General features: G+C 44.9%; 1 protein-coding gene across 3 annotated transcripts in view; it reads left to right on the top strand.

The window, feature by feature from the left end:
- The first annotated feature begins 333 nt into the window (after positions 1 to 333).
- UBE3C (ubiquitin protein ligase E3C) overlaps positions 334 to 13,741 on the top strand; it is a 124,700-nt gene continuing 111,292 nt past the window's right edge. Inside the window, exons 1-4 of one of the 3 annotated variants that reach the window (XM_056519563.1) lie at positions 334 to 502; positions 7,847 to 7,959; positions 10,693 to 10,746; positions 11,865 to 11,939. In XM_056519563.1, coding sequence (XP_056375538.1) covers positions 7,894 to 7,959; positions 10,693 to 10,746; positions 11,865 to 11,939 — 195 coding nt within the window. In that variant the 5' untranslated portion in view covers positions 334 to 502; positions 7,847 to 7,893. Of the gene's footprint in view, positions 503 to 552; positions 739 to 7,846; positions 7,960 to 10,692; positions 10,747 to 11,864; positions 11,940 to 13,741 lie in introns of those variants that run through there. The other 2 variants (XM_056519565.1, XM_056519564.1) reach the window with 2 other exon arrangements.

Here is a 13,741-nt window from a genome sequence, read left to right as displayed (position 1 = left end):
TAAAAACGAAGGCGCGGGAAAAAAAAAGACGTCCTTAAGGGGTTAATATTCAAAAAGGCCTCTGAGAAATGAAAGAAGCAATCTGATTGGTTGCTATGGGAAACTGCTCCACTTCTCTGCACAGGTTTTGATAAACCATTCCTAGCAGATCGCTCTCTACTAAACGGTCACGTGACGCAAAGTGGTCATGTGAGGATCAATCGCCATCAAAACCCTGCGTGTGTAGTCTATCCATTACTTTTTTTTTTTTAAATGCTTTATTTCACAGTCACATTCGAGCAACAAGCTGCCTAGCCTAACAGTGACGTCACCGCGCAGCAGGAAGGACGTGTGATTGACAAGCTCTCTGCTCCAATCACAGCTAGGGAATACTTGCCGGTAGCAACCAATGCGCTGAGTAGATTGAGCCGGGTTGCCGGGGGGCGGGACTTCCGTTGTCAAGGGAAATGTCCGGAGCTGCTGCTGTTTTTGTTGCTGAGTGGTGCCCGGTGTGAGCTCCCAGGTAACGGGTCACCTGTCATAGTGCAGGGGGAGAGAGAACCGGGGGGCGGAGGGGACAGGCCGGTGTGTGGCCTCCACACAGGCTGCTGCGCCGTGTCAGGCATAGTCCATCATGTCGCTGAGCACTGGCTTCCCTTGTCATGTATCTCTGCTGCTGAGTCATGTGTGACAGGGATACCCCTCAGCCTTCTGGTTATAGGAGAAGGGGGTTAGCGCTGGTGACGTCACAGTTATGAGGTAACTCCTGCTCTAGCCTTTGTTCTCTGTCAGGAAGCCCCTGACATCTCTTATTGATGGACACTGAAGCTGCTTTCTCTCATTGGTTTATTGCATTCGTGTCAAGTGACGTCACTATTATTAATTTTGTCTCCATGTGATTCTGATGATGTCACAATTATGGATGTATCCCTAGACACATTGGAGCATCATATTGAAAAGTGGTCTCCAAACTGTGGACCTCCAGCTGTTGCAAAACTACAACTCCCAGCATGCCCGGACAGCCGTTGGCTGTCCGGGCATGCTGGGAGTTGTAGTTTTGCAACAGCTGGAGGTCCACAGTTTGGGGACACGGATTTCATGCCCTGCTTTCATTATCGATCTCTAGTAGAATACAATAGTGCAGTGTTCTCCAGCTGTTGATGAACTACAACTCCCATCGTGATCTGACAGCCTTATGATGTCACAATGCAGAATCTTTCATGCTGGGAGTTGTAGTTTTGCAACAGCTGGAGGTCCACAGTTTGGGGACACGGATTTAGGTCGCTGCTTTCATTATCGATCTCTAGTAGAATACAATATTGCAGTATTCCCCAGCTGTTGAGGAACTACAACTCCCATCATGATCTGTCAGCCTGATGATGTCACAGTGCAGAATCTTTCATGCTGGGAGTTGTAGTTTTGCAACAGCTGGAGGTCCACAGTTTGGGGATGCTGATTTAGGTCGCTGCTTTCATTATCGGTCTCTAGTAGAATACAATAGTGCAGTGTTCCCCAGCTGTTGATGAACTACTACTCCCATCATGATCTGACAGCCTGATGATGTCACAATGCAGAATCTTTCATGCTGGGAGTTGTAGTTTTGCAACAGCTGGAGGTCCACAGTTTGGGGACACGGATTTAGTTCGCTGCTTTCATTATCGATCTCTAGTAGAATACAATAGTGCAGTGTTCCCCAGCTGTTGAGGAACTACAACTCCCATCATGATCTGTCAGCCTGATGATGTCACAGTGCAGAATCTTTCATGCTGGGAGTTGTAGTTTTGCAACAGCTGGAGGTCCACAGTTTGGGGACACTGATTTTGGTTGCTGCTTTCATTATCATTTTGGTTGCTGCTTTCATTATCGGTCTCTAGTAGAATACAATAGTGCAGTGTTCCCCAGCTGTTGATGAACTACAACTCCCATCGTGATCTGACATCCTGATGATGTCACAATGCAGAATCTGTATCTCTTTCCACATTCATTATATAGAGGGTTTTCTTTCCTTTTCTATCTGTGTATTTATTAATGTAGAACACATTACTGCAGCGTTCTCCAGCTATTGGTGAAACTACAACTCCCACAGTGGTCTGACAGCCTGATGATGTCACAATGCAGAATCTGTATCTGTAGACACATTGGAGCTTTATATACAGTGTTGCTTTCTTTGTCGATCTCTGTAGCAGAACACAGCAGCAGCATTTCCTCAACATGTTGCAAAACTACAACTCCCATCCTGCCCTGACAGCCTGATGATGTCACAATAAGGCCCTGTCCAAACCTCCGAAGGTCCTGCCTCAAAAACATGTAGATTTTTTTTTTTTTTTTTTGTGGCAACTAGAATTTGAAATTCTGTTGTGTGCACGATGCAGCAGAGTCCCATTGAAAACAATGGGACTCTGCGGAAATGGAATTTCCAAGCAGAATTTTTCTGCCGGATTCCACTTGGAAATTCCAGCGTCTGAATAGGGCCTTAGGGCTCATTTACACTACAGAATCTCTGCCTGGAGTGGATTTTTTTTCCTTTAAAGCGTACCCGTCAGATCCAACAAAAAAAAATTCTTTTAATATATCACTCAGTACCTAATCCTGACCATGTACATCTAATTTTTTTGTGTCTAGCACCTTTATTTATTTTTTATTACACTTTTAATTTAGCTCACTAGTCTGAATTCCTCCCAAATGGAGGGGGCGTGGTCTCACTGTGCAGGTCTCCGCCCCCTCCCTCAATATACTGTCTGCTCACATCTCCCCTAGCATTAGCAAAACTACAACTCCCAGCTTGTCCTCACTGACAGTAGCGGGACACACGCTGAGAGTGGGAGGATTTTTCCTCCAGCTCTGAGCCCTGCACTCACAGCTGTCAATCAAGGAAGTGTGTCCATGACAGAGGTGATGATGCATGGACACAGCAGGACTAGTATGTGTCCAAGCAGGCAGGGGGGGCAGTTGTTTGACTGGCTTCTTCAGTATGAAATACTGAAAATTTTCTAATGAAAGCAATTGCTAAACCTATTGGTTATACATGCTTTACAACATATCAAAAGTTTTTGTATCTAACAGTGCCCATTTAAGGATCCTTATTGCTCTAGGGCAGTAAGGGGACCCTAACTAATCTAATTTCCAAAGCCCAGGGTGAAAACCCCTAATAAACAGCCCCTAAACAGCCACGTGATTCCATATGATGGAGTGTTAACTTCTTATATAATTACAGCTGACACTGTCCGTTCTGGCATCTATTTTAATATTCTGTTGGGGATTATAGATTTTAAGAGTAATTATAGAATAAAGGTTATGTTTTAGGGGTTGTTTATTAGGGGTTTTTACCCCGGGCTTTGGCCATGGGGTTTGGAAATTAGATTTTTTTTTCTTTACCGCTGTCTAAATTAACGGCAATGCATTTTTAAGCAGATTCTAAGAAAGAATATGTTGGTTTTTTTTTTCAGCCTTGAGTCCGAAATTTCTGTGGCGGAAATCGCGTAGTGTGAATTGTCCAGTGACATTCCATTGAGAACAATGGGAGACTGCTGCACCATATTTTTCAAGCGGAATTGCACTTTGAAAATCCATAGTGTGAATGGGTCCTTTAGAGGAGATCTGCAGCAGTATATGACTTATTCCCTTATGTTTGATCAGGGGCTGGACCCCCGCAATCTCCCACACAGGGACCCGGTAATGCCGTGGTCGACAGACATACCCCCTCCATTCAGTTTTATGGGAAAGGCGGGGATGCATAAATGCTGCATCTCCACCTCTCCAATAGAGATACATAGAGGCAGCAGAGCCTGGGCCCAGTACAGGAGATTGCAGGGGGTCCCAGCAGTCGGACCCCCATGCGATTAAACGCTTATCCCTTATCCTGCAGTAATATACTTATATACTTCTATAGATCTCCTTTAACCCCTTAACGAACACGGACGTAAATGTACGTCCTGGTTTGGCGGGACTTCCCGCACCAGGACGTACATTTACGTCCTGTGTATGACTGCGAGCATCGGAAGGGTGTTTGCGTCATACACGGCAGGTTCCGGCTGCTAGACCGGACCCTTTGCGATTAGACACTTATCCCTAAAGTGTCGGAGTACCCCTTTCAAGGGATTATTCAGAATTGTATAAAAAAAAATTGCTTCTTTCTTTCAAACACAGCGCCACACCTGTCCTGAGGTTGTGTGTGGTATTCCATTCATAATAGTGCAACTGAGCTGCAATGCCACATACAAACAAGAGGGGCACTTTTTCTAGAAGAAAGTAGTCAGATATCAGCAGTCAGCAAGTATGTTGACATTTACCATGTTGGGCCCATTGAGTTTAATAGAATAAACCTTGTCGACTTGTGATTTCATTACATTTACTGAACATATAATTTTATTCTGCAGCCTGAAAAGCGTAGTCTATTGCACTTTTGAGCCAGGCAAAATCAAAGTATACTTTCGGGAATTTTGCGATCCTTCTGATCACCTGATTAGTAATCACATAAGAATTGTGAGAAAACCGTCACACACAGGTACAGACACTATATTATGAACTACACTAACTTTATAGCCCCTGTAGCATAGTCAAATAAAAAAATAAAAAATTCCTGAAATGCCCCTTTAAGCCTCTTTCAGACAAGTGTATTTTTTTGCACCCCTATAACAGTCACAATTCCTGGCCTTACTAGCCATACGTCTGAAATATGGATCTCGACACAGGCTCTATTACTGATAAAGTACCATCAGTGTTGCATCCATATATTGTACAGTAAATACTAGGCAATAAGTTGAATTACATTGGGATGAAAATAATTTGGCGGTTCTAAATTCCGCACATATTTTATATACTCATTTGAATAGATCTGTAGATTAACACTTTGTTTAGCTCTTTGTCACGGTCCCCAAAAAATGGACAAAATGAGAAATGCTTGTGTTGGAAAGAGGGTGGTGGTGGTGGTGGGGGTGGGGGTGCTAAGGCCAAGTTCACATGTGCTATGTGCTGGAGCCAATGACATTCTGCAGGTAATGTAAGTGAATAGAGCCGAGCTTGACAAATCCCAAGCGCCAGGTCGTCATAGAGACTGACAATTTTATCCTGGTGCCAAGGTTTTCGTCAGCCCATGACATACATTTGTGTCATGGGCCGGATGAGAAGGTATGGCACGGGCTTGGGAACCGGACCCACACCATACCCAGCAGGTATTGGCTGCTATCTGCAGCTGACACCTGCCAGTAAGGACGGACATTGATGATTACTTTGATGTCTGATTATTTTTTTTGTTGACTGTTAAAATGCCCCAATATTTAAACAGCCCAAAAAAAAAAAAAAAAAAACAGACATCATAGTAATCATCAATGTCTGTCATTACCGGCAGGTGTCAGCTGCAGATAGCAGCCAATACCTGCCATATCTGGTGGTCCAGTGGTCTGATCTGCACCTTGCGATTACAGAGCGCCCCATTGGTTTTCAGGTCAGTCTGAGTCCTTAGCTAGACCTCTCTGCCAGCTGTGGCTCGGCATTTGATACAGCCTGTTGCAAGCTGTACTGGCAGAGTGCCTACTTATGTATCAATTTGTCACAGTTATTTCAAGATCTCTGCCTGTAGTCAATGAATTAAAACATTACCTACATTCAGAGTATAAAAAATCTTTAGTAGGTCATGGGGTTCTGATAACTGTTGAGTAACTTTAACAATTCAAGGACCTCTTTTAAAGGAAAACTGTCAGCTTTCTTCCCCCGCACTAACCAGTGGTACTGGCTGGTAGTGCGGGAGACGCTGATCAGTTTGGTCCTTACCGTGCCCGGATCCGCCGCGCTGTTCGGCCGTAATATTCTATTATCGGTATATTCAAATGAGGTGCTAACTGGCACTCTGGTGTCAGTGCGGGGCCGCAGCGCCACCCAGCTCATCAATATTCCTCCCCTCCCTCCGCCTCTCCCTCTTCTCCCCACTTTGTAATGAAGAGAGGGGAGAAATATTGATGAGCTGGACGGCACTGCTGCCCAACACTGACGTCAGAGTGACAATTAGCACCTCATTTGAATGTACCGATAATAGATGATTACGGCCAAATGCCGCGAAGGATCCGGGCAGGGTAAGGACCAAACTGGTTAATGCGGGGGAATAAAGCTGACAGTTTTCCTTTTAAAAATGGGTATACGTATGAAGATAGGTATGGTATATCCATTGTATAAGTGATGGGGTGCTTTCTCAGATATGTCTATAACTCTTATATATGTAAGGGTATTTGCAGTCGTCACCTGCCTTTTATGGAACAATATAGGCCAGAGGTGGGACCCCGTCCTATCAGACAGTAATAGCACATCCTATGATATTCCTAGAACAATGTAGGAATTCCTCTTTAAACGTCCAACCCAGCATCAGATAGTTGAACATCTCTCAAGACGAGAAGCTGAAAACTGCAGAGATAACAGCTATATATTTTTTTCTTTTTTAAAGGGGTACTCCGCGCCTAGACATCTTATCCCCCAACGATGGGACCCCCACGATCTTGGCTGCGGCACCCCAGACATCCGTTGCACGTAGCGAACTTCGCTACATGCCGGATGACTGACAAAGCGGGGCAGAGGCTCGTGACATCACTGTCATGCCCTGCTTGTGACATCACGGCCATGCCCCCTCAATGCAAGTCTATGGGAGGGTGCGTGACGTCCGTGCTGTACCTTTTAGCCTTAGGCTCACATCTTAGAGGCTCCATCACTGTTCGGAGTCACAGACTCCATCAAAAAAGCCACAAATAATGGCGCACCATAATGGAAACCCCATGGACCTGACTGTTGCCTCATATGCTCGGTTACTAGCCGGGTAGCCAATAGGACTAGCTGCTATTATCTGGAAACAAGTAATCTCGCGGGGCGGAGTACCCCTTTAATGTGAACTCTGATACATGGCGCGGCTGTTGTAGGCATGCGAGTACCTTTAAAGAGATCATCCAGATTTCTACAATTGGTGGCCTATGCTTAGTATAGATTATCATCAATTTCAGATCAATGGGGGTCCAACCAGCTGCACCCCTGACGATTACCTGTGCAATGGGACCACAGCTGAGATCCGCATCCTTTTTAGGATAGGGTCACACTGGAGGGCATCCGCAGGGTATTTGACATTGCGGGTGCTCTGTCAGCTGTCACAAAGCGAGGGCAGAGCAAACTCCCTACTGCTGCTGTAGCTCTGCGTATGTGCTCGTAGCTGTGGAATTCCCACCGGCAGTCATGAGCAGACACACAGAGCTATGGCAGCAGCAGGGAGCTTGTTCTGCCATTGATCTGTGACAGCTGTCAACGCATCCGCAGCGTCAAATACGCTGCGGATGCTCTCCTGTGTGACCCTACCCTTAGTGTGTATTTCTCCTTGTCTTTTCACTGCTGTTCTGTATAGGCTGGGTTCACATATGCATCAGAGACGTGTGCAGTACTTTTTTGTCCTGTTAAAATTCAGCAGCCGGACAAAATGGACTCCAGCTGGAAACCCGTTAGACCCCATTATAGTAAGTGGATTGTCTCGGGATATTTTGGTGTCCATCATTCATCAAACTGCTTTACTCTGTTTACTGCTCATGAACAGAATCTGCGATAGAGCCCCCGAATAGAACCCCCCCCCCCCCGACACAGATGTGAACACAGCCCAAGGAGTGCAAGGTACTGCAGTATTGTCTCATTGAAGTAAATACGCCAGTACCTTGCACTGCCACTACTATGGTGACGTAGCTAAAAATCAGAACAGGAAAAGTAAAGTCCTTGTTGTTCAACTTTTTATGTAGATAGAAGTAGCATTTCATGAAGCAGCTTGTACAGATGAGCGTCTCATCATGACTCCACAATGTTCGCTTTTTAGTCTGGATATTTTTCTCACAGATTTTTTTTCTTTTTATAGTGACCCTCCAGAATCGCCCTATGTCCTAGATGGGATAAATTGCAGCCATGTTCAGCTTTGAGGGAGATTTTAAAACCAGGCCAAAGGTATCGCTGGGAGGAGCAAGTCGAAAGGTAAAGTACAGGAAAAGTTATGAATTGTTTTGCGTAGGAATACCTATATTCATTTTCTTACTAAGCATCACCATATCAGCACTTCTTTCCTTCTATTGTGCCTATATTTTTTTAAAATGGTTATTCCTATCTGAAGAAGTCCTCTCCTATATATAATAACCAGCACCTTGTCCTGATGAAGGGCCCACTCCGGGCCAGAAACGCGTTGAAGTGCTTCCAATAAGCGCTACTCCTTTATTACTTTAAGAGTTTGGTCTCTTCTAATTCCACTGGTCCAGCGCTGCAGAAAAAAATCCTTTTTTTTTTTTATCTACCTCACTCTCCTATAATAAGGGATAACAAAGTGGTTGAGGGGGTCTGGCTATTGGGACCCCCCATGATCCTGGGAATGGAGACAAAAATTGTCCCCTGGAATGAATGGAGCAGCCTGCGCTCCATTCATTCTCTATGGGGATGCCAAACATTGTCTATATTTGGCTACCCCATAAAGCAGTGCTTCCCAACCCTGGTGCCTCCAGCTGTTGCAAAAACTACAAGTCCCAGCATGCCCAGACAGCCTTCGGCTGTCTGGGCATGCTGGGACTTGTAGTTTTGCAACAGCTGGAGGAACCCAGGTCGGGGAACATTGCCATAGAAAATAAATGAAGCACTGGCCATGCATGCACTGTGCACCATTAATTCCGTTTCTTGGGATGGGTGGGGTTCACAGCTGTTGGGCCCCTACCAGTCAACTTGTTATACCCTATCCTGTGTTCTTTAGATGATAATGCCCCTTTAAGTTTGCACTTGTTATTAGGAATAGAAAACCATGCTATCCAGCTTTATGATTCTGATGAACTCTTTCGGACACTCTCTGAGCTGTGGTACCCAACAAGGGCTCTGCAGGCATTGCTCCAAGTGTTCCAGCACAAATATAGCTGTTGGCTTATAAACAGGTGTCAGTGGCCTTCATGGTATTTTCCACTGGCCTGATCATGTAGAATGACATTAAACTTTGTTTAGGCCCCTTTCACACTACAGGTATCGTCCTGTAAAAAAAACCTCCCTTATTACTCCCGGCAAAAAGTCCTAAAAACAGCCGTCAAAAAATCCCATTCATGTCAATGGGATTTTTTGAACATCCTTTTGCATCAGGTATGTCCGTTTTGACTAATGTCAGTTATTTTTGCCGGCACAAAAGACGTTGCATGCACTAATTTTTGGTCCGGCAAAAAAAAAAAAAAAAAATGGTGAAAAAAACGGACGTTAAAATTTTACGTTGAAGTCTATGGGAACCGGATGTTCAAAAAAACAGCTGTTATCATCAGTTATTGTCAGGTTTTTTTTAACATCCGTCTTTTTGTACTGATGCTCAGTACAGCTTTACAAAAAAGGGTTAAATACCTGATAATAAAAAAAATGGACGTAACTGGGAATGAACAACATCAGTCTTTTTAAGAAAAAAAAAATTAAAAATAATGTCATTCATCATCCGTTATTACCAGTTATTGCATCTGATTTTTTTTTTCCATCCGTTATTGTAAAATAATGGCAGTAAAAAAAGCAGGATGATACCTGTACTGTGAAAGGGGACTTAAAGGGGTACTCCGATGAAATATTTTTTTTTTAAATCATCTAGTGCCAGAAAGTTAACCAGATGTTAATCCTTCCAGTACTCCTCAGCTGCTGTATACTACTATTTCTTTTTGAATAATTTTTCTGTCTGACCACAGTGCTCTCTGCTGAGACGAAAGGAACTGTCCATGTCAGGAACTGTCCAGAGTAGGAGCAAATCCCCATAGCAAACCTCTCCTGCTCTGGACAGTTCCTGACATGGACAGAGATGTCAGCAGAGAGCACTGTGGTCAGACTAAAAAGAAAAGAACTTCATTTGTAGTATACAGCAGCTAATAAGTACTGGAAGGATTAAGATTTTTAAATAGAAGTAATTTACAAATCTGTTTCACTTTCTGGCACCAGTTGATTTAATTTTTTATTTTTTTTCCCACGGGAGTACCCTTTTAAAGGGGTAGTCCAGTGTTGAAAAACTTATCCCCTATCCTAAAGGGTCCGACCGCTGGGGCCCCCTGCGATCTCTCTGTACGGGGGCTAGGCTCTCCGGCCAGATAGCGGGTGTCGACCCCCGCACAAAGCGGCGGCTGACACGCCCCCTCAATACATTGCTATGGCAGAGCCGGAGATTGCCGAAGGCAGCACTCCGGCTCTGCCATAGAGTTGTATTGAGGGGGCGTGTCGGCCGCCGCTTCGTGCGGGGGTCGACACGCCCCCGCGTTTATCCTTAGGCTAGGGGATAAGTTGTTCACCACTTGTTCACTACTGGACTACTCCTTTAAGGAAAGGTTTAGTTTTGTTTCTTGATTTTGCATGTAAGTATTTTTAAGTACCATTTGATTAATGGCGGTGCATTGTGTGTAAGTCGCTGATCCCCAAACTGTGGCTCTTCAGCTTTTTCAAAACTACATTCCCAGCATGCATGTACAGATGATGGGCATGCTGGGAATTGTAGTTTTTGAACAGCTGGAAAGCCAAAGGTTGGGGATCGCTGTTGTAAGGCACGAAGCTATTACCTGTGTCACAGGCTTGGTGACCCATTGCAACTTCATCACAGAAGTTGGGATTGGGTTTTCAGCAGCTTCTCAGCTCTAGTTTTTTTTCCCTCTATGAGATTTTGGTTGAGGTTTGTATATTTTACTAATGCCTTGTATAACATTATACTTTTTTTTTACCCTCTAGGAAGAAAAAGCATCTCTGCTTCATCGAACCCAGGAGGAAAGGCGGAAGAGGGAGGTAAGATAATGCAGTGAAATGGATTATTATCTAAAACTATTGATGTCTCTAGTATTAAATTATTCTTCATTTTGGGCTATTTTGTCATACATGTATTGAAGTAGAAGACATTCTGTAATATCTCTTTGTATTATCAAGAGGCCTTAGTTTTATTCCTGTAATCCCTTTACACCAGATATGTCTCAAAGGCAGCCTGTTTGGGCCTGATGTTTTGCCGTATAGGAATTTCTAATTTTTTTCATCTCAACTAACAAAAAAGCTACAAAAATATCCTCATATGTGTGCCTGCTTAAAGGGGTACTCCGCTGCCCTGCTTCTGGAGCTCCGTTCGCCAGCGTCCGGAAGTTTATTGTTCCGAACGGCTGTGTGCGGGCTTCCGTGTTCAGGACCGCCCCTCGTGACGTCACGTTCGGAACAATAAATTTCCGGACGCTGGCGAGCGGAGCTCCAGAAGCAGGGCAGCGGAGTACCCCTTTAACAACTCATTGTAATGTGAATCATCAAGGCCTTCATAGAAACCCTGACACTGAAGAGACAAAAAGAGAGAGAGAGGAGTGCGATCCTAGTGTATTACCATACTATATACGAGCAAGGGTTGCAGATAAGTTATGCTCACCGGAGTTGGTTATGCTCGGAGCACAACATCTAGAGCAGCATATCACTGAGCAGGTCCACTGAGCAGCCTTGGAGCACCCGATCCTCGAAAAGGGTCAGCTAGCAGAAATGGATTTTGGTAGTTAAAGAAAAAATTCTCCAAACGTGGCACTTCTCCCATAAAAAGATTTTCTTTATTTCAACATCAAAGGTATAAAAGGATGGTGATAGCACTTTCAACACGTTTCTAGCTTGTACCGAGCTCTTTATCAAGAGGTGTATCCACATGCATGCACATCTTGATAAAGAGCTCAGTACCAGCTAGAAACACATTTAAAGTGCTATCACCATCCTTTTATAGCTTTTGATGTTGAAATAAAGAAAATCTTTTTATGGGTAAAGCGCCACATTTGGAGAATTTTTTCTTTAACTACCAAAATCCATTTCATAGAAACCCTGACACTGAAAATAATTCTGTATGTTTGTGTGCTCATGGGAGCCTGTTTTAATGCTTTTTCTTACAGGAAGAAAGGAGAAGACTCAAGAATGCAATAATTATCCAATCCTATATAAGAGGCTACAAGGATAGAAAACAGCAAGTATGTATTTGTTCTGTACTGTTAAATTGTACTTTTGGTATATCATACAGACATGTGAAAAGTTTTATGGGTTATGATATGGTTGTCCATACTCCCACTGATCACTAGATAGAGCCGGGAGAAGCGCATGGCTGAGCACTACACTTCCTGACTCTCAACTCTCCCTGACTAACAAGACTGACAGATCATGGAGCCGGGGGAGTGCAGCGCTCATGACACCTAACCCTCGACCGAACAAAATATTTTAAAGGGGAACAAAAATAGAGAAAAAGAAACACAGCCGCACATCCACAATTTGTATTTTGATCTAATTGCTTCTCAATATAAATTAAAAAAACTAACAGGTTGTTAGTATACATGTTGATCAAAAATTACCAGCCCACTCGCCACGTCAAGGCCACCTAGTCAGAGTGGGCCCCTAACCCAACATTGGTGTAGCGACCACCACCACTGCAACACCATGCCCACAGGTGGAGCGACCCAGTGGCCAGGCAGCCCCACTGCTGCCCGACCAAGCCCCTGGCTCCGGGCCACCCCACCCCACAGACAAATCATCATAGTAACAATGACCGCCGCAGTGCAACCACACCAGTGTGAATACCTACTAAGTGCTCCCTGCCAGAGCGCTGGGAGAATGCTAGGAGGAAACCCTTATACAGTCTCCTGCAGCTTGGTCGGGCAGTAGTGGAGCTGCCTGGCCACTGGGTCGTTCCCCCTGTGGGCATAGTGTCTTAGAGGCAGTGGTCGACCCCCGGCGCTACGCCAGTGTTAGGTTAGGGACCCACTCTGACTAGGTGGCCTTGACGTGGCGAGTGGGCTTGTACTTTTTGATTAAATATATACTTACAACCTGTTCATTTTTTATTTTTTGCTGAGAAGCAAGTAGATCAAAATACAAATGGTGGATGTGCTGCTATGTTTCTCTATTTGTGTTGTATATATTAAAGGGGTATTCTGCCACTAGACATCTTATCCCCTATCCAAAGGATAGGGGATAAGATGTCTGATCGCTAGGGACCCCTGCGATCTTGGCTGCAGCACCCCAGTTATCCTGTGCACGGAGCGAACTTCGGTCCGATGACTTGCGATGCGGGGCGGAGGCTGGTGACGTCACGCCCACGCCCCGCTTGTGATTTCCTTGCGATGCCCCCTCAATCCAGGTCTATGGCACGCCCCCTCCCATAGACTTGCATTGAGGGGGCGTGGTTGTAACATCACAAGCGGGGGCGTGGCCGTGACGTCACGAGCCTCCGACACTGCACCCGACGCTCTAAACGAACGCCGGGTGCAGCAGGAAGATCACAGGGGTCCCCAGCGGCGGGACCCCCCCCCGCGATCGGGTAGAAGATGTCTAGGGGCGGAGTACACCTTTAAAATGACAGTAGATCAAGCTGCAGCATCCCCTATGCTTTACACTGAAGTAATGTCTGTTTATGTTGGTCTGTGTGTGTAAGGATTCTGCTCAGGGAGAGCTGTTCTAAAACACAGCAAAAAAGTTAATCAACAATAGTTACCCGTTGGAGTCCTGTCACCAGGGAACAACATTAGTGACGTGATTTTAATACAGTAATGCATTGTCCAGACGCTCTGGTGCAGTTTGTGCATCATTTCTTGTCCTGGAATGTGTGTGCGTTCACAGATCTGTGCTTGGCTACAAGGTTCATGCACAGTATTGTCAGGTGTCATGTGATATCAGCTGATAAGGCTATGTCCTCACCCAGGTAGGTTTTAGATGGGAGAGTGGAGCAGATTCCTATATACACATAAACTTCTGACCTATAAAGTTTCCTTTGGCACTATAG

This window comes from Hyla sarda, chromosome 5, assembly GCF_029499605.1.
Source record: "Hyla sarda isolate aHylSar1 chromosome 5, aHylSar1.hap1, whole genome shotgun sequence".
NCBI lineage: Eukaryota > Metazoa > Chordata > Amphibia > Anura > Hylidae > Hyla > Hyla sarda.
Note: the sequence above shows the minus strand (reverse complement) of the source record. Positions and strands in the feature narration are given on the sequence as shown.